We start from the raw sequence: 22555 nt of genomic DNA, 5'->3' as shown, positions 1-22555 counted from the left end.
TCAGTATTTTACGCATTTATTTAGACTATTGTAATGTCATGTTCACAGTTCTGTTTTATACAATATGTGCATCAGTAATATTGAGTAACCCTGTCAATTGACAGTTGGCCTAGATATCTCGCTGGACTATGAGCAGGGACTGCCAGCAGTGATCTGGGGACAATGTCACCCTTATCTATTGCTTGCTTTAACCATGAAAGATAAATCAGAACTTCACTCGGCAGCCTTCAGGAATTTCCAAAGAAAATTGATCATTAATATGTTTGTTCAATGATAACTAACCGGCAATAAACAGTTTAGGTGTGCTTTAGAGGACTTCTTGGTTTAAGCTGAAGAAGAACTTAAGTAGGCCTACTGTCCAGTATTTTTAAGGTAGGCTACTTAAATCTGTCTATTATATTTCTCTCATATGCTGGGTAATAATAACCAGTCTGTATTTGCAAGTCACAGCAGTTTCTTCCCTAAACATTCTCCTCTAAAACAGTAAAGATCAATTTCAGTGTTGGTTGTTCTTGTCTGAGGATGCTTTCCCCTCAGATAGTGTGGTAAATCTTGAGGCTCCCTGGGCCGATGAGAAAGTAGGCAGGGCTATTGTGTTTTGAGCCGTGACACTGCTCATTCCCGCATGGTGGGTTCGGCCCTTGGCGACCTCCTGCAGGAGTAGACGGAGAAAGAGGTTCCACATTTTTTTAAGGCTTCAAATGCCTTTCTCAGCAGGTGTGAACCATTGTGAGAGTGTATTAAAACACCATGTCCCTGTTCTTCTTGGTGTCCTGTGAAAACGTTACCCCAAGTAACACAACCCAGCAGGCAAATACTTAACAAAAGAACAAGTTTGCAGCGTTCTCTCTCTCTCTTTCTCTTTCTCTTTCTCTCTCTCTCTCTCTCTCTCTCTCTCTCTCTTCTTCTCTTTCTCTCTCTTTTTTGTTTTTGTTGCAGCATCAGTCAGTTGTTTTACTTATGGGCAACCGCTGTATAAACAAACGACCTAAATGACTTGTGAAGTAACAAACAGGCTGTCATCATGTATGGCCATCATCAGCATTAACTTGAAGTCCGTTAGCCTCTAAATTTCGAATTTCATAGACATGTTGATTGACCGGGGTGATTTTATTCTTCATCTAGTTCCTTTACCAACTTTGTTTTTTTTTAAATAATAATTAAGGCTTTTTGCAAAGTACCTTAAGGTATCCATTATTAATCACTCTTTGTCCACACTAGGGATTAATTTGTTGGCACCAGGCCAACAATCTCATTAGATATTTGATCTGTAAATCATATTAGATCTGTAAATCATGTTAGATAAAAGCGCACTTAATGTGGTGGAGCAGGGTAAGCGTCACTGCCTGTCAATCAGTCGGCCTGGGTATGACCCTCGAAACCACCGTTTCAAGTTTGTGTAGCTTTGAAAGAAAGTATCACTTATCTTTACCTTTAGCGTTATAAACGTATCACTTCAACTTACTTTTATTTGGCCTCTGTAGCTTAGCTGGAGATGGGGACTGCAGAGGAGGACATGGATAAGCCAGGTGTGGAGCACATCTACTGCTGCGGAGCTGTCACAGAGGTGCTGAAGTTTGGAGCCCAAGACCTGCGTCGCGTTGGTGCCAGATTGCTCTTCCTGGTCATTCCAGGTAGGATCAAAATGATGGTGCCCATCATGACTATTATCCTAACTAAAAACTAGGGGGTGACATCTACACGGACAAGACTACACTAATAGGTACCAGTACTGTGCAGCACCAGTACAGTGTTGATGTGATGTCCAGGATTACCGGTATCTACAACCCCGATTCCAAAAAAGTTGGGACAAGGTACAAATTGTAAATAAAAACGGAATGCAATAATTCCCTAATCTCAAAAACCTATGTTGTATTCAGAATAGAACATAGATAACATATCAAATGTTGAAAGTGAAACATTTTGAAATTTCATGCAAATATGGGCTCATTTAGAATTTCATGACAGCAACACATCTCAAAAAAGTTTTGATGGGGTCAATAAGAGGCTGGAAAAGTTAAAGGTACAAAAAAGGAACAGCTGGAGGACCAAATTGCAACTTATTAGGTCAATTGGCAATAGGTCATTAACATGATTGGCTATAAAAAGAGCATCTTGGAGTGGCAGCGGCTCTCAGAAGTAAAGATGAGCAGAGGATCACCAATCCCCCTAATGTTGCGCTGACAAATAGTGGAGCAATATCAGAAAGGAGTTCCACAGTGCAAAATTGCAAAGAGTTTCAACATATCTACAGTGCATAATATCATCCAAAGATTCAGAGAATCTGGAAAAATCTCTATGCGTAAGGGTCAAGGCCGGAAAACCATACTGGATGCTCGTGATCTTCGGGCTCTTAGATGGCACTGCATCAAATACAGGCATGCTTCTGTATTGGAAATCACAACATTGTTATCAGCGCTCAGTTCAGAAGCCTGCATCTCTGATGGTATGGGGTTGAAATAGTGTGTGTGGCATGGGCAGCTTACACATCTGGAAAGACACCATCAATGCTGAAAGGTATATTCAGGTTCTAGAGCAACATATGCTCCCATCCAGACGACATCTCTTTCAGGGAAGACCTTGCATTTTCCAACATGACAATGCCAAACCACATACTGCATCAATTACAACATTATGGCTGCGTAGAAGAAGGGTCCGGGTACTGAACTGGCCAGCCTGCAGTCCAGATCTTTCACCCATAGAAAACATTTGGCGCATCATAAAACGGAAGATACAACAAAGAAGAACTAAGACAGTTGAGCAACTATAATCCTACATTAGACAAGAATGGGACAACATTACTATCCCTAAACTTGACCAACTAGTCTCCTCAGTCCCCAGACGTTTACAGACTGTTGTAAAGAGAAGAGAGGATGCCTCACAGTGGTAAACATGGCCTTGTCCCAACTTTTTTGAGATGTGTTGTTGCCATGAAGTTTAAAATCACCTAATTGTTCCCTTTAAATGATACATTTTCTCAGTTTAAACATTTGATATGTCATCTATGTTCTATTCTGAATAAAATATGGACTTTTAAAACATCCACATCATTGCATTCCGTTTTTATTTGTACCTTGGGGTTGTAGTATGTTTTTCTCAAGTGTAGATTTTTTTAAACCCATATGGTCAAGCTCACTAATCAGCCATTAAAACTAAAACAGCATGAGATGGGAGGGGCAACCAAGGTGTTTCAGTGATGCGTTTACCCAAGGGATTTGTCTCGCTTTTGCCATTAACGTGAGTGTAGGTGTGTGAAGTCCATTAACCTGAGTGTAGGTGTGTGAAGTCCGGATAAATATGATCTCTGGTGGGGGTGCTGTGGCCCAACTGAATACAATACAGCATCTGTATTAGGGCTGCACAATATTAGGAAAACATGCGATATGCGATAACATTATTGAGTACTGCGATAACGATATAACTTGCAATATTTAAATATTTAATGTTTTTCTCCACCTCATGTTTTTCTCCAACCTCATACACTGTGCATCCCACGTTATTAGGCTACCGGCATGCAGAGTGCAGTGGAAAGTGAAAGTAAGGGGTTGCGATCGCACAGTCCAACGAAGTAGGCTAAACAACTTCTACAAATAACGAATCCTGATTACCTCTCTGCTGCTGTCAGGGGCTTTTGCTAAATGCAAATCATGAAATACAAGCCTTACAGTGAAAGACAGATATCTTCTGATCCTATAACGATAACAAAAGAAATTGTTTATTTTAACACAGTTGGCGCTGTGTTTGTAACACGTCATCCTTAATAAAACCAAAATATTTCCATAGAACAGACATGCTTTTCCTTTTAGTCACCAATTCCTCTTCACCCAAGTGTAGCCTACCTCTCTCGACTCACTATCTTCAGCCATCACGACATTAGCTCCCGCCTCAACACCTAAAACACCACACACCTAAACTGGTAGGGGACGAGCTTCTAGGGCAGCATGACAGCATCGGTTTGGTAACATATGTGGACATTCAGAATGTGAATACACCATAGACTGTATGGAATGTGCACGGCACAGAAAATGTATCGAAATATCGTTTCGCGATAACGATAGATTTTATATATTTCGTGCAGCCCTAATTTGTATCATATTCGGGTCCATGTGCCCATGGGGACCTGGGTTAGAGTCTGACCCGGGTCATTTCCCAATCCCGCCCTGTCTCTCTCTCCCACTCGCTTTCTGTCACTCTCTCTACTGTCCTGTCAATTAAAGGCATAAAAGCCCCCCCCCCCCCCCCCAAAATATAAAAAAAAAATATGATCTCTGGTGTTAATATTGCTCCAAACAGTGTGATAGTTGTTTAGGTACAAGATATAACATCAAGTAGATGAAGATATCAAGCAGTTCATAGAAGAATGAATTTAGTCCAGTACTAGCTGCCAAGACATTTAGCACAGTGTTCAACTATGATTTAGATGAAAAGTGATGAGGTGCTTGGGACTGAACAATATGAAGATAAACTAAAAATCTAAGTCAAATACTTTTTTTTTGCAGACATTCATATTATTCATCATGGTATATTGTACATTTAAAAACCTAAAGCTTCTTTAGTACTTAGAAAGTAACACCTACATCAGCAATATTGTCTGTACGATTGAGCTGCAGGCCAGTCCACCTCTAAGAGCCTCTTTCACACATGAACATGTCATGGGAGGATTCTGCTAGAAAATCAAAAGTTTTCACAGCAAAGTTGTCGCAGGGCAAACTCAACCTATGTATTTATTGTGTGGTGATGGAGCACTTACAGAACTTCATCACCTCTGCTATTGACTATGTGCTGTCAAGGTCCCCGTGTCACCAGTTCAGAGGTTCAGCCTGTGGACTGGCCTGGCAGAGGCTGTGTCCAGGCAGTGAGGTCACCTTGGCAACCGCCTCTGGTACCACATAAATCTGCCAGTGGCCTTCACTTTCAGGTGCAGCATTTTCTTGTGTGCTGCACCATTTTTTGTGCCATTTTCCATAAACAAACAGAACTGGCGCAAAAGCAAATGGGACTCACGGCCTGCTGGCCACCAACCAGAGTTCTCGGGCCGCAGGTGGACGATTGCGTCGAACGGAGTGCTCGGGAAATGACCACGACGGACTGCCAAGGAGCGCCCGGGACGGGACAAACAAGGAAGTGTGAGGTCAGGGATCTACCATGAGTTCTGGCGTCAGTTCAGATGGAAGAGACTCAATGGAAATGTGGCCCCGGTGTACAAGTCCACCCCCTCAACACACACACACACACACACACACACACACACACACACACACACACACACACCCCTTACCCCCAACTCTAGTTGTAGCTTCCAGCAGATCTCAAATGTAAACCATAGTGACCTTATGGAAAGAAAGCTCTTGTTGGTTGGCGGCAGATGTTCAATGTTAGAAATACTGCGGTTATGACACAGACCTTTCAGAAATCGCCGCCAGCAAAGCGCCGAGAAATATATAAATTTTTCTGTCAAAGATCAGACAGACGTCCCAAATTTCTGGGCTTGAAGGGGGTTTGGGTTTGAACATGAGCGCACCGCTGGCTGGGCCAGTCTAACCACAGCTCCTGCAAACAGACTAAATCAACCCCACTCCGCTCCGCTCGCATCCTCCAACTTGGGCTCCGACACAAGACCCTTGCATTCCTATATTTCATTTTCCAATATCTAGGAAATTATAGAGCTCCCTCAGTGTTGTGCGTGAGTTAATGCCCAGACTGTTGTATTATAATGTAATAACAACAAACACTGTAGGGCCAGAAGCAGAGTAATTGTTGGGTTTGTGTCTGTGTGTGTGTCTGTGTCTGTCTGTGTCTGTGTCTGCGTCTGTGTCTGTGTCTCAAAGAGAGACAAAGAAAGAAATAGAGAGTAGGATTGAATCAGATTTTCAGACTGTGTGATGTGTGTGTGTGTGTGTGTGTGTGTGTGTGTGTGTGTGTGTGTGTGTGTGTGTGTGTGTGTGTGTGTGTGTGTGTGTGTGTAAGTGTATGGGAAATGAGTTTGGAATTATAATTCACACTCTTTTAACAAATATTGCGATGCTTTCACACATTGATGAATTCAATTACATTTTTTCAGGTTTGAATGCATAAATTGACCTCATCTTCATTCTAGGAATTGCAGACTTTCAGCCACTCTTTTCATTATGTTTGGCAAGTATCAGAGCAACAACCCAAGCTACCAAAATTCCTTGCATGAACATGCACAGACGTGATTTAATATTTGATCAATTTCATAATGATATAAGTTAGAAGTGTTACCCTTTTCACCTGTACTATCTCACTTGTGAACATTAAACATAATGTTAAAAGGTGTAAGTTTAACACATACAGTAATGTTAAAAAGTTAAAACGTGTAAGTTTTCCTCAACAGTGCAAACAGGGCTACAGAAGATTGAATTTACAGTAGGAAAGCACACAGTACACATGACTACTTGTACACCAGGACTGTACAGTATGTATCTTACATGTTGGTCTCTGGCAGTCTGTGTGTGTGTGTGTGTGTGTGTGTGTGTGTGTGTGTGTGTGTGTGTGTGTGTGTGTGTGTGTGTGTGTGTGTGTGTGTGTGACAAAGTGAAAGAAATAGACACAGAGAATAGGATAAATACAGATTTTCAGACTGTGTAACGTGTGTGTGTGTGATTGTGTGTGTAGCAGAGCATGTTAAGTCATGGCTCTGTGGAGAGCATCCAGTGCTGCAGCTGGCTAAGCAGCAGCAGGAGCAGCAGCAGTTAGAAAGTGTGTGTGTGTGTGTGTGTGTGTGTGTGTGAGTGAACGAGCGAGACGCCGAGAGACCGAGCTGTCAACAGGCTTCACACTTTTACCCCTGCTGCTCCTGACGTGGCCTGAGCTAGCGAGCCAGCCAGCCCATGAGGTAAAGCCCTCTCAGGCACAGCTGCCACTTTGAGCTCCGCTCCTCTCCGCTCCTCTCTCACGGATCTCCTGACCGCCGCCTCCTCCGCCCCTTCAAAGGGGCGCCCTAATGAAGACTGATGCCATGATCCGTTCCATACCCGGGTGTGGGAGACGGTTTGTCACCATGTGGAGGTGGTACTGCTGTGCTGCTAGCCATAGCGGTGGAGAGCGGCTGGGGTTTGTTTCTTGGGGAACACGTGTCTACTGCTTGTGTTGTGGTACGGTAGCCTGGTTCCTGTTGAGTTAGCTGAAGATGGCTAGGCAAGATTGTTTTAAGCGTTTTTAGAGTTTCTTCAATAGGTGCCCCTGTCATCTTTGTTCGTTTAAAACCAAATAGACATTTTGTTGGGTATGCCTGGCCCGAGAAAAAAATTGGACGGATGGGGTTATTGGCGAGGAAATATTTTCTGGAAGAAAGTGTAAGGAAATAACCTAGTGTTTTATGCTTAAATGACTCATTTTTGTTGTGGAACATTCTGTTTGAGGCCTGTTCTTATTTCCCAGCAAAGCTGTCACAGGCTTCTGGTTAAAAACAAGTTATCTGGAAGATGTCACTTCCCTCAGAAAGGAGTGACCAAGACGCAATGAGGTGGCACACACACACACACACACACACACACACACACACACACACACACACACACACACACACACACACACACACACACACTTGTTGCTGTGTCCCCTGGAAGATGTCACTTCCTTGCGAGAGGGAACTTATGTCCAAGATGCATGAGGTGGCACACACACACACACACACTTGTTGCTGTGTCCCCTGGAAGATGTCACTTCCTTGCGAGAGGCAACTTGTGTCCAAGATGCATGAGGTGGCACACACACACACACACACACACACATACACACACACACACACACAATCGTCATTGCGCCCCTTTACCCTTTAGTCTGCTCGTAAACATGCATCATGCAAGCTGGTTGTCATGACGGTGGTGTGGCCTCAGGAAGTGATGTCATGTCTTGTGATCTAGTTGTCATCAGGAGCGCTCGGACTCAAGAGGCTTTTGTCCGTCCTCGTGTGCTGTGTCACGACCCACAAACACCACTGTCCCCCAAAAATAGTTTCACCCCATTTCACCCCATTTCAACTCAACATATGATCACCCCCCAACCACACTCACATGTACACCCACACAGACACGGACTCACACACAGACACGGACTCACACACACTCATAGCTTCCCCAGCATCATCCTCTTATTCATCCGTGTTTGTGTGTTGGAGCTGTCGGCCTGTTTTTCCTCAAGAAAGCCGGCCCCTACAGATGAGCTGGCGTGCAGATGACCGATCAAGAAGCGCGGCCCAGTCCTCTTGTCAGGTCACGGCACTGACCTTAAAAAGGTCACGCTGATTTGAACCTGTTCATCGGGCGCTTAATGTCACTGAGCAACGGCTTCAATGGGCCCTTTTGTGGGCCACCAAGCCCCATCACCCTCCACTCCCCCAACACACACTTACACACACACACACACACACACACACACACACTCTGGTGGTGTGTGATGGCTGTTATTGGAGACCCTGTGGCCTTTCTGTTCCCCGCCATCGGGGGCAATAATCTCTGTGTCTGCCTCCATATCCGCCTGCTTTCACAGCTGCATGCTCTTTCATGTGTGTGCTGGGTGGCGTACAGGTGTGTGTGTGTATGTGTGTGTGTGTGTGTGTGCGTGTGTGTGTGTGTGTACTTCAGAGAGGAATCATCACAGTCTGTATGACGTGTGTCTGCCTGTGTGTGTGTGTTCTCTCATGTCTGAGTTTAATTGTGCTGTCATATGTCCTCGTATACTCATTGTATTCAGTAATTAATTTTAGTAACTCAGTATTTATTTACTGTATATTTAATTATGGCCTGTGTCTTTCCCCAGATGTTTCCATTTATACACAGAAATTAATCAAGTTTTTATTGTTGACGGGAAATATGATGAACCTTATTTTTCTTCAGTATGTTTAGTGTCAAGAGTCCACCCACCAGTTGGCATCCCATTGGGCTATTCCATTTCTGACCACTAGGTGGGAGTCTCCCTGTCTGAGTGATTAGCGTTCAGAGTGGTCCATGGTATGAGAGGCCCCCCCGAGCCACAGTGTTAAAACCTGCAGTGCTAACTGGTTGACCTAATGGCCTTCAGTGATGTCCAAGGTTGATTGGGTTGAACTTCACCAGGGGAGCGGCTGGCGTTCACAGGAGGGGTTTTCTGTGCTGGTGGTTCCAGTAATGATCATGAGTAAAGCATCCTGCGTATGGAAATGACCAAATCGTGTGGTTGCGATAAACTCAGTCATCTCACCTCATTAAGAAGTAAATGGTTGAAATGGCATGACGTGTCATGCAGAGCACTGTCAGTAATTAAGCTGCATTAGTCATCACTTTATGTTCTCCTCGCATCCGTTCTGTGCAGTTTAATGATAAAATGCTTCTGTTTGTTTCAGACAAATGGGAAACAGAGGAGGTGGGGGGGGGGGGGTTGGTGAAGTGAGGGTGTGGTGGATGTTTTGGGTTTTATTTGTGAACAGACAGCCTTCATGTGGTCACCAATAGCCAGATACAAGGAAGGCTACCTTTCTACTTATTCTGTATTCTTTCTCTCTGGAAAAAAACCTGTCAAGTCCCCCCTTTCTCTTTCTCTTTCTCTCTCTCTCTCTATCACTCTTTTTTTGTCTCTCTGTCTCTTTCTCTCCCTCTCTTTCTATCTCTCTGTCTGTCTCTCTGTCTCTCTCTATATATCGCTCTCTCTTTCTGTCTCTGTCTCTTTCTCTCTCTCTCTCTCTCTCTCTCTCTCTCCTTCCTCTCTTGCTCTCCCCAGCTGGTTCTGTTTTATGAGAACCTGTTGCTAGCTCCACCAGTCTCTCCCTGGCCCGACAGCTGCCTTCAATAGCCCTTAGTATCACATTGTTTGATAACTTTTAACAGTCTTACAAAGGACCCTTATGTTCCTCTCCCCTCCTTCTCCGGAAAGTAGGCTAACATTAAAGTCTTTCTGCCACACTGGTGGTGGAGGCCATTCAATTAGTCGGCCCTGTCTTCCAGAGATAAATGTGTAAACAATTGGACCTCCACCTGTTAATTGCTCTTGAAGTTCCCTTGTATGTTTCCCACAGAAGGGGATCCCTGCCGCATCGTTCACAATGAATATGCAAATCTGCATTGGCCTTCTGCAGATTGAAGTTCGATAAATTAGATTAGCTGTAATTAATTAAACAGTGCACAATTAAAACAGTTAAACATGATGGTTTGCGAGTGATAAACGATCCCAGAACAGAGCGCTTTAGGTCATCCCTCTCACATTTGAGGAGCTGGGACTGGACGAAGTGGACTTGAGTGCGGAATGTCAGAGCAGGTTATTGTCTCAGACTCCTCATGCATTGCTGAGATTTCGGGGGGAATGTTTGGTGGAATGTTACCTGGAGGTGATATTTGATTGCCCGCCCGCCCGCTCGATCTCGATCTCAGAGCTACCGTGACCAGGCACTCTCGCTCCAGCTGCTCTCTGGACAGCGAAGTGGACAGGGGACGCAGGTCAGAGATAGAGAGGGTTAAAAGACAGTAGACAGTGTCATGTGTAATGGACCACATTCACCTAGTTTTACATACCATGGTGTTTTTAGTACACTCTCTACAAAAAAGTCTCAGACACAGTCTAAGGGAATTTAGCACCGAATGTGGCCTTCATAATGGCATTATGAGTGCTCCTAGGAAAACAGACATTCTTTGCCTGGCTTTCACCCACGAAGGTGCCAGATGTTATGTAAGGGTCTAGACCTTTTTTTTTCAAAATAACTGAAGAACATTTTTAATTCTTTAACTCTTATGAAGAATGCTAAGATTTTAGATTTTCAGTCATGTCTAGTTGATGAAAACTGAGCAGAAATAAAGACCTGTGTAGCTCTTGTATGTCGACCTACTCTGTTCCTTTCTGTGCTCAGCTTGTGCACTTTGACCCCATGATGTTCTCATCAGATAACTGGGAGAAAAATCTTGGTACAGACACCAGGCCTGGACACCTGTTTGTCAGTCAGTGTGTATATGTGGCAGAGGCAACAGGTGTGGAAAATAAGGAGATTTGCCCCTCCGTTATCTCGTTATGCACTTCCCTGCATGCTCTCCTCCTTTTCCGACAGCAGGTTCATCTACTGTCAGCCCTTATTTATTGACTTTGGCACCAAAATAATCTGATGTAGTTTGTTTAGTCTGTTGGTGAACTCTGAAGTATCCACTGAAAGCCTGTGTGTATGTATGAGAGAGAGAGAGAGAAAGGAGCAGAGAGAAATGGAGATGTTGATGGATATTTGTATATTTGTAGATATAGTGCATTTGTGCATTGGTTGCATTTTTGTACTTTTGTATGTTGTATTTGTGTATTTGTATAGCCATTTGGCCTATTTGTGCATATTGTGTCAGTTTGTGTGTGTGTGTATATGCACATTTTAGCTTGTGTGTGTGTGTGTGTGTGTGTGTGTGTGTGTGTGTGTGTGCACATGTGTGCATGTGCTTGTGTGCGTGTGTGTGTGTGTGTGTGTGTGTGTGTGTGTGTGTGTGTGTGTGTGTGTGTGTGTGTGTGTGTGATTGTACTTGTGTGTGTGTGTGTGTGTGTGTGTGTGTGCTTGTCTGTGTGCTTGTGTGTGGGTGTGTGTCTACGTGTGTATGTGCGTGCGCGCGCATGTGTGTGTGTTTAGTGCTACGGGGCCTGCACCTGCAGGGCTACGTCAGTGCAGCGGTACTCCAAGCAGCCGCGGGGTCACTGTTGCCGGGCAGGGCATCTGCTTAACGTTCCGCTGAACAGGCCCAAATTTATGAAGCCGGGGAAGACTGGAAGAGAGAGAGAGAAAGTGTGAGAGAGAGAGAGTGTGTGTGTGAGAGAGAGAGTGTGTGTGAGAGAGAGAGAGATAGAGGCTCTTCAGTTGGATGTGCCAGTGGCCGGATCAGGCCTGTCTAACACCATTGCGATTCCCCTCTTCTCCAGCCTTAAACGATGGAAGCCTGTCGTCAAGACAGGCTTCCATCGATCCATGATGTATCTTTTTGGTCTGTTGTTTTGGCCTTTGTGATTTAGATATTTTGTTTTTTTGTGACAGGGCACCGTGCCGGAGTTTAGCGGGATTAATTACCACAGCTTCAAAAATGTCTTTGATAACCTCTGTGTGTGTTGTGCATGTGACACACAGTACTTAACCTATCTTTGAAACACTTAGTCCATGTTAGGAATCTTGATAATTGTTAATTATAATTGTTAATTGTTAATTGTTAATAATAATCGTAACTTTCACTTACTCGTTCTGCACCACCATGTAAGCACCACTTTCATGATGAAAGAAAGGAAGAGTTGAAAGGATGAAGCGCTGGCTAATCATTAAAGTAAATCTACGCAAAAGTCGCAATCATAATTGGACGCCCATAAAATAAATATTAAATAATAAAAATATTAGTAAATATTAACATTGACCCTATTGTCTGCCAAAACGGCTCGTCTAACTCTCTCTGTGTCTCTAAACTTGGCTTAGCATTAGCAGACAGCTAGCCTAACACATGCATTACACACAAACAGAGGGGAGAGGAGAGCGAACTACATGGAGCAGTAGAGCATCTTGGGTCATTTGCTGATTCATCTGCTGCTCTGTGAGTTCCAGGGATGGGTTGGTTGAGAATAAGTAGCTGAAATGGGGACAAAAATGTGCAGGTTCAGAAAAAGATAGAGATTGATGTATCATTCTTCTTCATCTCCCACTCTCTCCATCTCTTTCTCTTTCCTTCTCTCACTCTCTCCATCTTCTCTCTCTCTTTGCCCTTCACTCCATCTCTCTCTCTCTCTCTCACTCTCTCTCTCTCCCTCCGCATGGCGCACATATCTGGGGCCATCTGGGAGACATTTGGGGGAAAAGCTCGGCCTGAATGAAAACATCCAAATGCATTTAATCTATTTAAGGGGCTGGACAGGGCTGCTGTTGGCCTTGCGGCTGGCCCCAGATCTCTCCTCTCCTCCTTCTCTCTTCTCTCTCCACTTCCCTCTCTTGTCCTTTGTTCACTCTTTTCTCCTCTTCCTCTCTCTCCTACGTCTCCTTCCTTCTCTCTTACGTCTCCTTCTCTTCTCTCCTCCCTTGCTTTTCTCTCCCCTCTCCTCTTTTCCTTTCCCTTTTTCTCTTCTCTTCTCCTCTTCTCTTCTCTACTTTCCACTCTGTTCCTCTCATCTCATCTCCACTCTTCTCCTCACATATGTTCTCTTCTCCTCTCCTCTTCCTCTCTGCCCTCTCTCAAACCTCATCCTCCCACCCCCACACCCCCCCCCCAACTCCATTTACTCCCTCTTGTCTCATGTCATCATTGATCTACTCTTTTATCCTGTTCTGTCTCTTTCACTCTATCCCTCCCCATTCTCCTCCTCCACCCTATCAGAAGATACCACAGCTATCTCTCTCTCCCTCTCTCTCTCTCCCTCCCTCATTCCCTCTCCCTCTATCTCTCTCTCTCTCTCTCTCTCTCTCTCTACTTTGGAGGACTCGCCCCATATACTCTTTGAGTGCTTCTGCCTGTCAGTGGCCCTGGGAGGGGAATCTTGGAAAAAGACAGAAAGAAAAGAAAAGAAAGAAAGTCTGGAAGGAGAGAAAAAGGAGAGAGGGATCCTGATGGAGTTCCAGCCACATTGGGAGGGACATCTGAGGTTGCAGCATGCACATTTGATTAGGGGTGAGACAGAAGAGGAAGCGACTGAACGAAAGGAGGGAGGGAGGGAGGGTGGGAGTCGGCCTTAAGAGGACGGTGGTGAGCTGGTGAATGGTGCTTTCAAGTGGCTGAACCCCGCAGTGAATGGTTCACATTAGTCTTTTCTATGCTGTGTCCTCTATACTGTACACATCTACTGTATTCTATTCCTTTTGGTTCTTTATTTTTTCTTTTCTTCTTTTCTACTGTTTCTTTTCTATCTATCTATCTATCTATCCCCAACTTGTTTATTTGTTGTCATATTTTGCCAATTTGCCATCTAACAACACCAAATATCTGTCCAATTGGAGGGCCTTCGCCCAAAGGCTTTGCTCCACACTCCCAGCTGCCCCTTCGTCATTGATAATGAAAATCATGAATGAATATCCAAACAAGAAGGCAGAGCCATGGCCTGTGGCCAACATCCGAGCCGAAGTGCGATCGATCGGGCCACCAAGCTAGTTTGGGTTTATTTTCAAGCCTACTGTCAAAGCCCCTACCGCTGAACTTTTCTGATCCCAAATGCAACCATCTCCATAATGGAGGCAGATTCTCTGTCAGTACATTTGCAAATGTAAAGTTCTAATGCAAAGTGAATTCCTTTTGCTCTGAAACCTAAGGCAAGTGAATTCTGTGGCTTCGATTCATTATATGTCCTGGGCTGTGGGTGTCAGACTCAATGAGTTTCAGTGGATGAGTCCTTATAGCCCAATGTGTGAACTCTGTGCTCAGAATTTAAGCAGCAATTTAAGCACATTAGTATGCTTAGAAAAATATTTGACGTGTAACCATAATTCAAGGATTAAATGCCTCTTGAACTTTTGGTGTGAGGCTTTACTTCAGCCTTCATTCAGGGCTGTTGTTCTGTGCATATTTCTACCCTTCTCGGAAATATTAATACCGGAAAATTGATCCCTCTTGACTTACTTTGAGTGGCAGAGAAAAATCAAACCCGTTAATTTTTCTTTCGGCACCCCTCACTCCCCCAAAAAATGTTGGATTGCAAACTCATCACCTTTGGGAGACATCTGTGCGAAAACTCAGAGAAAGAAAAAAGAAAGATGTCCACGGCCGCAGCTCTGTCTGAGTGGCTTTTTCCTGTCAGTTTCGGTATTATCCTCTCCGCCCCTCTCTCTGTCCAGCACAAGTATCGGCTCTGGGATTGGCAGTGTGTTGTTTTAAGTCTATTGGCTAATCGGGGCAGGGAGGGGGGGGGGGGGGGGAGAGAGAGAGAGGGGTAGAGAGAGAGAGGGGTAGAGAAAGAGAGAGAGAGAGCACTAGCTTTCTCCCCTCTCTAGCCGCACCTGCAGCTTTTTCTTCTCTCGTCACCTTGCTACGTGCCAAAGTTTTCAGGTGGTGGGAGTGGGGGTGGTGGTTGTGTTGGGGGGGGTCAATGGAAAGGGGCTCTGGTGCAGCTTGTGCCAACAGGAATAATTATTATTAAGCCATCAATAAAATCTTGGGATACGGAAGTTACTCACACATAGTGGCTACGGCTAAGCCAGCACCCTGAGATGATTATTTAAAGGGACACCAGGCAACGTTTTCGTGTTAATTACTCATCTTCATAAGTCGGTATATGGTTAAATGACTCATTACAGGGCGAATGAAGACTCTCTCGCCCGCCCCTACTGCCTGTAGGAAGAATATCCCGCTTGCAAGTTCAGTGTATCGTACCCGCCGACCGAAGCAGGATCAGTTTACATCCTGCATCCACAGCACAGAGGCAGGCTAACGAAACGCTAGCGATTGTTGCAAACGTGTGTATAATGGCAGAGCTGGCGAAAAAGCAGCGAAAACCCTTGACGGAAGACGCAAAGAAAAGGAAAAGAGCTTCAGACCGAGCGAGGGGGAGTTTTGTAGAGAAAAAGCATCAGGCTTGCCTGGTGTCCCTTTAATGTTGGTTGCCAGGACTGAGTTCTCGTTGCATCTGATTGTTCTTTCCCTTTATTTGCCTTACTTTATCTCTCTATTCTCCCCTACTGTGCCTGCCTAAAAAAAGGCGTATGTGTTTGTTTTAACCTCTGATTCATTTTTCTGGGAATTGATCCCTTCTATTCTATACTTTAGTTATTCTCTAATAATTTATTCTCTCTTTCTGCCCTCTTCTCTTTCTGCCCTCCTCTCTTTCTGCCCTCCTCTCTTTCTGCCCTCTTCTCTTTCTCTATCTGCCCTCCTCTCTTTCTGCCCTCCTCTCTTTCTCTTTCTGCCCTCTTACTTTTTATTTCATCATTATTAATATTACTATTATTGACAATCATATATGTTATTACTCTCATCATTGTTAATGCTTTGGCAATATTGTACAACGCACAGTCATGCCAATAAAGCTCAATGAATTGAATTAAATTGAATTAGAGAGAGAGAGAGAGAAAGAGAGAGAGAGAGAGAAAGAGAACATCGCTCCTCCTGTGTTGATACTGTGTCAGCGTGAGTGGGCTTCGACCACACAGAGTGGCCATTGTTGGTTGCCAGCTGTAGGTCTGTGCTGTGATTTGTCAGCTTTCTGCCCTCCTCTCTTTCTGCCCTCTTCTCTTTCTGCCCTCTTCTCTTTCTGCCCTCTTCTCTTTCTCTTTCTGCCCTCTTCTCTTTCTCTTTCTGCCCTTCTCTCTTTCTGCCCTCTTCTCTTTCTCTTTCTGCCCTCTTCTCTTTCTGCCCTCTTCTCTTTCTCTTTCTGCCCTCTTCTCTTTCTCTTTCTGCCCTCCTCTCTTTCTGCCCTCTTCTCTATCTGCCCTTCTCTCTTTCTGCCCTCTTCTCTTTCTGCCCTCTTCTCTTTCTGCCCTCTTCTCTTTCTCTTTCTGCCCTCCTCTCTTTCTGCCCTCTTCTCTATCTGCCCTTCTCTCTTTCTGCCCTCTTCTCTTTCTGCCCTCTTCTCTTTCTCTTTCTGCCCTCTTCTCTTTCTCTTTCTGCCCTTCTCTCTTTCTGCCCTCTTCTCTTTCTCTTTCTGCCCTCTTCTCTTTCTGCCCTCTTCTCTTTCTCTTTCTGCCCTCTTCTCTTTCTCTTTCTGCCCTCCTCTCTTTCTGCCCTCTTCTCTATCTGCCCTTCTCTCTTTCTGCCCTCTTCTCTTTCTGCCCTCTTCTCTTTCTGCCCTCTTCTCTTTCTCTTTCTGCCCTCCTCTCTTTCTGCCCTCTTCTCTATCTGCCCTTCTCTCTTTCTGCCCTCTTCTCTTTCTGCCCTCTTCTCTTTCTCTTTCTGCCCTCCTCTCTTTCTGCCCTCTTCTCTATCTGCCCTTCTCTCTTTCTGCCCTCTTCTCTTTCTGCCCTCTTCTCTTTCTCTTTCTGCCCTCCTCTCTTTCTGCCCTCTTCTCTATCTGCCCTTCTCTCTTTCTGCCCTCTTCTCTTTCTGCCCTCTTCTCTTTCTCTTTCTGCCCTCCTCTCTTTCTGCCCTCTTCTCTATCTGCCCTTCTCTCTTTCTGCCCTCTTCTCTTTCTGCCCTCTTCTCTTTCTCTTTCTGCCCTCCTCTCTTTCTGCCCTCTTCTCTATCTGCCCTTCTCTCTTTCTGCCCTCTTCTCTTTCTCTTTCTGCCCTCCTCTCTTTCTGCCCTCTTCTCTTTCTCTTTCTGCCCTCTTCTCTTTCTCTTTCTGCCCTCCTCTCTTTCTGCCCTCTTCTCTTTCTCTTTCTGCCCTCCTCTCTTTCTGCCCTCTTCTCTATCTGCCCCTCTCTCTTTCTGCCCTCTTCTCTTTCTGCCCTCTTCTCTTTCTCTTTCTGCCCTCTTCTCTTTCTGCCCTCTTCTCTTTCTCTTTCTGCCCTCTTCTCTTTCTGCCCTCTTCTCTTTCTCTTTCTGCCCTCCTCTCTTTCTGCCCTCTTCTCTTTCTCTTTCTGCCCTCTTCTCTTTCTCTTTCTGCCCTCCTCTCTTTCTGCCCTCTTCTCTTTCTCTTTCTGCCCTCCTCTCTTTCTGCCCTCTTCTCTATCTGCCCCTCTCTCTTTCTGCCCTCTTCTCTTTCTGCCCTCTTCTCTTTCTCTTTCTGCCCTCTTCTCTTTCTGCCCTCTTCTCTTTCTGCCCTCTTCTCTTTCTCTTTCTGCCCTCTTCTCTTTCTCTTTCTGCCCTCTTCTCTTTCTGCCCTCTTCTCTTTCTCTTTCTGCCCTCCTCTCTTTCTGCCCTCTTCTCTTTCTCTTTCTGCCCTCTTCTCTTTCTCTTTCTGCCCTCCTCTCTTTCTGCCCTCTTCTCTTTCTCTTTCTGCCCTCCTCTCTTTCTGCCCTCTTCTTTTACTTTCTCTCTTCTTTTTTCTTTTTTCAAGCATAAGCTGTCTGGCTCTTTTATGTCCTGTTCTCGTCCAGTATCCCCCACACACCTTTGTGAATGTGATTCTCTCTCTCTTTCCCTCTCTCTCTCTCTCTCTCTCTCTCTCTCTCTCTCTCTCTCTCTCTCTCTCTCTCTCTCTCTCCCTTCCTCTCTCTCTCATGCGGAGCATGGTCTGGTGATGTGGAGGTGCTCACATGTCTTTACTCTCCATGACTCCGCTCAGGGTGAGGCTCTGCACCTGACGGAGACCTCATCCTCGGCGAGTGACAGCCTCACCCACTGCGCGACAGCGCCGGAGCTGACGCGCACGCCACAGCGCTTTGATGTGCAGCGTTTACAACGTGCAACCGTACAAGGGAACATCAAAGACATCTGGGAAAGAAGGGAGAGAGAGAGAGAGAGTAGTGAAGGACAGAGAGAGGAATAGCTGGATGAAGACCGACTTAAATAATGCTCATGACTGAAGCCGAGACAGAGAGACATGTGAAAGGTGGAAAAAGCGGTATGACACTGAAACGAGGCAAGTGAGGCAAGCCATCATCACCAGAGAAGTGCCGCAGCGTTGGCTCTTGGCTATGCTAACGCTACTTCAGACGACCTCCTTGCCTGGCTGGTCTGTGTCCTGTCTGTGGGATGCCATAGCCGCTCATTATCCCACACGCATGCTTCTCTGCTGAGTTGCCAATTGCGTAATCGTCCATCGCACAACACAGAGCACTGTTTTGGAACTGGTGACAGCTTTTACTACATCAAAGCTATTTCGGTCTTGCTTTTTTGTGACGAGTAATGGGCCCAGTAGCTTTAATGCTTCACACACCCTAATTTAATCTATGCGTACAATGACTTCTTACATGCAACAAAAGAAGGGCATCACGGAAAGCATTCAATGTTCATAAATAACCTAATGACTCTGTGTATAGTGGTAAATCTAATCATTTATTCAGTTTTTCATAGTCAAATACAGTATATCTTATTAGCCCATATGTTAATGGACTTTGGTCAGCTTGTTGCCATTTTTGAGGTTGCTTTAGCTGAATGTGCTCCTGTATGAATGTTTACTTAGGACATTGCTTAATGCCCTCAACAGCTTAATGCTGAATAAAAAATGGTTGATGAAATATGTTATTTAATATGTGTGTACACAGGGAACCCAGGGGTGGTGGGCTTCTACCAGACCTTCATGCAGACTCTTTACCAGGCATTTGGTCGGCGTTACCCAGTTTGGGCTGTCAGCCATGCAGGACACTGCAATCCCCCCGATGCCTTAGACATGGTGGAAGGTGAGTGAGAGCTGGGTACCCGTACAAAGTCAGGGTGCGCGGAAATTGATTCATTTCAGTCGGTGTATTCTGCTGAGTTAACATCACACAAGATAAACTAAATTGTCTCCAAATTGCAACTCTGCAACAAGAAGCATCACAAGGCCCGAAATGCCAGTGAAACCCAAAAAGCAGTCTCAAAGTACAGTACAGTTACTGTGAAGATAAATGAAATTGATGAATGGCTGGATAAGAAAATGCACTACAAAGCTGGATGAATGCAGGGATCATGTGGCAGTAAATCAGTAAAAACACTATCATATCTCTACTACCGGTACTTCAAAATGTTAGATGATATTCTATCATACTGTCCAATTACTTTTTTTCATACTGTACTAATACCAATAGTTTCATGGTACCTAACATATTGTTGCTGAACATCTGGTTTCATGGGATTTCAGGTAAGTGTGTGTATGTGTGCACATGTGTGTGTGTGTCTGAGCATGTGTGTGTGTGTGTAAGTGCACATGTGTGAATGTGCATATTTGCGTATCCACAAGTGTGTGTGTATGTGTGCGTGTGTGTGTATAACATAACAGACCAATGACATCATCACTGTTCCCATGGAGTCAGTAGATGGCAGTAAGCGATTAAGGAGATTGTGTAACTGCACTTCCACTGAGAGACCTGATCCTCTTGATATGAGCACATAAACCACCCTCGGACAACTCTGCTAGACAGTGTTAGCGTATAAACCACCCTCAGACAACTCTGCTAGTCAGTGTGACATGCACATACACATGTTGCTGCTGCTGCAACTGTCCAATGATAACACAAACAAACAACCAAAAAACACATACAATTTCCAGCAAGTTGTCTCAATTTAAAGATATTTTCTATATTTATGTTGGTTTAGTTGTTGGTCTTTCACTCTTTTATGAGTTGCCCTTATGCCAGTGTTGGACTGAGGTTGTCTCCACAGTAACACTTTGCTGTGTACCTATAGTAATCTGGATATCCTTTCAAACAACTGTTAAGAACAAAAGGAGAAAAAGCTGCTGAATCCGTTCTAACTAATCCGAAAGTGTGTGTGTGTGCATGCATTTTTGCACATATCAGCTTTTGTTTCCAGCTTCACTATGGAACCTGTCCCAGCCTCTCTCCCTTCATTCTTTCCATCCCAGAATACCCCCTCAACTCAGGTTGCCAGGTAGCAGGGGACAGTGCAGGCGAGGTGGACCACGGAATGTGAACGGCCAGCTTTAGCCAAGTGTCCTCCCTGCTCCACTCTCCCCGCCAGTATATGAATGTCTTATATATTTATCCATAAAGCGGCGTGGACGTTTTTATAGTGCTCCGTACGTGGGAAAGACATTACCAAGAACTCACCTGTAATAAGCCAAACCACATGCAGATGTCCGGGATCTCCAAAAACAGCACTTCCACTGGGGGCTCTCGCTTGATGGATTAGACAGTCCAGGTGGAATCTGTCCACGCCAGCTCCGCAGAGGATACCAGGGAACGAACGGGCAGCTATCGGGCGGCTGGTGTACGTGTGGGCCGGCTCTTCTTAGCACAGTCTGGCTCTTGGCAGAAGCATTCATAATGACATTATTGACTGACATGTCCTCAGAAAGCTCCCTTAACCCTGGCATTCACCCAGAGAATTATCATCGTTTCTATGATGTATTATTTTCCCAATAACCGGGTCACCTCGTCCGATTACTTTTGAAAAGTTTGATAACAGTTTATTGTTATTAGGCTCCTTTTTACGACGGCAATGCATACAGTCTACGAGTGATATATGGCTTCATCTGTTCCTGGAGTTCAGTCCTAAGAGTTTGTCCAGATGATAATAACATTGTAGCAAATTGAAGCATCGAACAGTTCCTCTTTTTATTGTGAACACATGGCACTCTTTCGCTGAAACGCAGCGGGGTCATAAATTATTCATGGCCACGCTGACAATATCTGGAGATAGTCAAAGCTAAAAGCACAGCAACATGCACATCACCGTTCAGATCATGTCGCCCCAATCACAGCGGGGATGATTAGAAGTCAAAGTCGGAGCTCAGGGAGTCAATGTGCCAAGGGATGACAAGCAACGGCAGCCCTTGCCAAGGCTTTGCAGATGAAAGGCCGTCTGTAATTAAAAGTTCTGCTTCCTTCCCCAGTGTCGGTATCGGAGTGACACTCTTGATTATTGTCACCCAGCGAGCTGTAAGTGAGTCGATATCGAGGACGACGGGAACCATCCTTCATCATGTCTCCCCATTTGGTAAACAGATGCCCTCTGTACGGGGAAGTCATTGCTTATGTTACCGGCCACAATAGGCTCTTTTATAGACACACAATTTCAGAAAATTTGAGTGCATATTTTAGACATTTTAGAAAAGAAGGGATGGTATTAATATTCTTTTTATTGGAGATCATATTTATATTGATGACCGTGGGAAATGTATGTGCACTGTAGCCTGAATGCTACTTCTACTATTGTTTTGTGCGAGTACATACTTTTTCAAGACTGAATAGCAGCTGTTGTGATTTATGATACTGCTGGAAATGGCATTTAGCACTTTTAATGACAGGGAATAAGTTGTCCCAATATTTAAGGATCTGCGCTCTAGTTTCAATGCATATTGTATGTCTTTATGGAAGTTTCATTGCAAAAATGTAAAATGTTGGGAGGAACTTAAGTGGAGTTGCTACAAAATGTACTGGCTTCAAAGAGTGAGTGGCAGTGTCACTTCAGAAAGCTCGAGTGGCAGGGAGAATAGACATTATTAATACACCTTTTACTGTGTTTCCAATTTGACACACACATTACTTGTTGCTAAGCCAAGGTGTGCGATGTGAGTGGTTAGTGCAGCACTCTGTCCACACCCAGAGGGCTGACCCTGAATCACCTGGAGGTCTCAGGTCACATAAGGGTTATTCAATCTCAAGTGAAGAATGTGGATTTTTATATATGTAAAGCATCATAATCTTAAAGAGAAACATGTTAATCATGTGGCATATGCTGTATTGGCATGCCACAGGTTTCAATTACACAATTTCACAAGGTACAGTACACTACTAATGAGAACAAGTAATTCCAAGGCACACCTTTACATATGACTACAGTCATGTAATCATCACAAATAACCAACAAGTAATTCCAAGGCACACCTTTACAAATGACTACAGTCATGTAATCATCATAAATAACCAACAAGTAATTCCAAGGCACACCAGTCCAGTGTTTATCCCTTAAAGGTCCAGTATGTAGGAAATAATGGAAAATAAACTGTAACCATTCCAAAAATGATCACCATATGTTGTCAGAGAGTGAGGAAACACGATGAATTGAAGTAATGGCTTATTTGACAACATTACTCTAACCCGTGAAACCCCGTAAAACCCATGAAAAAAAATCAGTTACGGGGCGGAATCTCTTGGAATTTTCAT

General features: G+C 44.5%; 1 protein-coding gene across 2 annotated transcripts in view; it reads left to right on the top strand.

Moving 5' to 3' along the window:
• Positions 1-22555, top strand: part of ldah (lipid droplet associated hydrolase) — a 61152-nt gene that overhangs the window by 470 nt on the left and 38127 nt on the right. The window contains exons 2-3 of one of the 2 annotated variants that reach the window (XM_042072961.1): positions 1485-1634; positions 18995-19129. In XM_042072961.1, coding sequence (XP_041928895.1) covers positions 1496-1634; positions 18995-19129 — 274 coding nt within the window. In that variant the 5' untranslated portion in view covers positions 1485-1495. The remainder of the gene's footprint in view (positions 1-1484; positions 1635-18994; positions 19130-22555) is intronic. The other variant, XM_042072960.1, reaches the window with a different exon arrangement.

This window comes from Alosa sapidissima, chromosome 19, assembly GCF_018492685.1.
Source record: "Alosa sapidissima isolate fAloSap1 chromosome 19, fAloSap1.pri, whole genome shotgun sequence".
NCBI lineage: Eukaryota > Metazoa > Chordata > Actinopteri > Clupeiformes > Clupeidae > Alosa > Alosa sapidissima.
The sequence above is the reverse complement of the archived record's forward strand: the minus strand, read 5'-3'. Positions and strand labels throughout refer to the sequence as shown.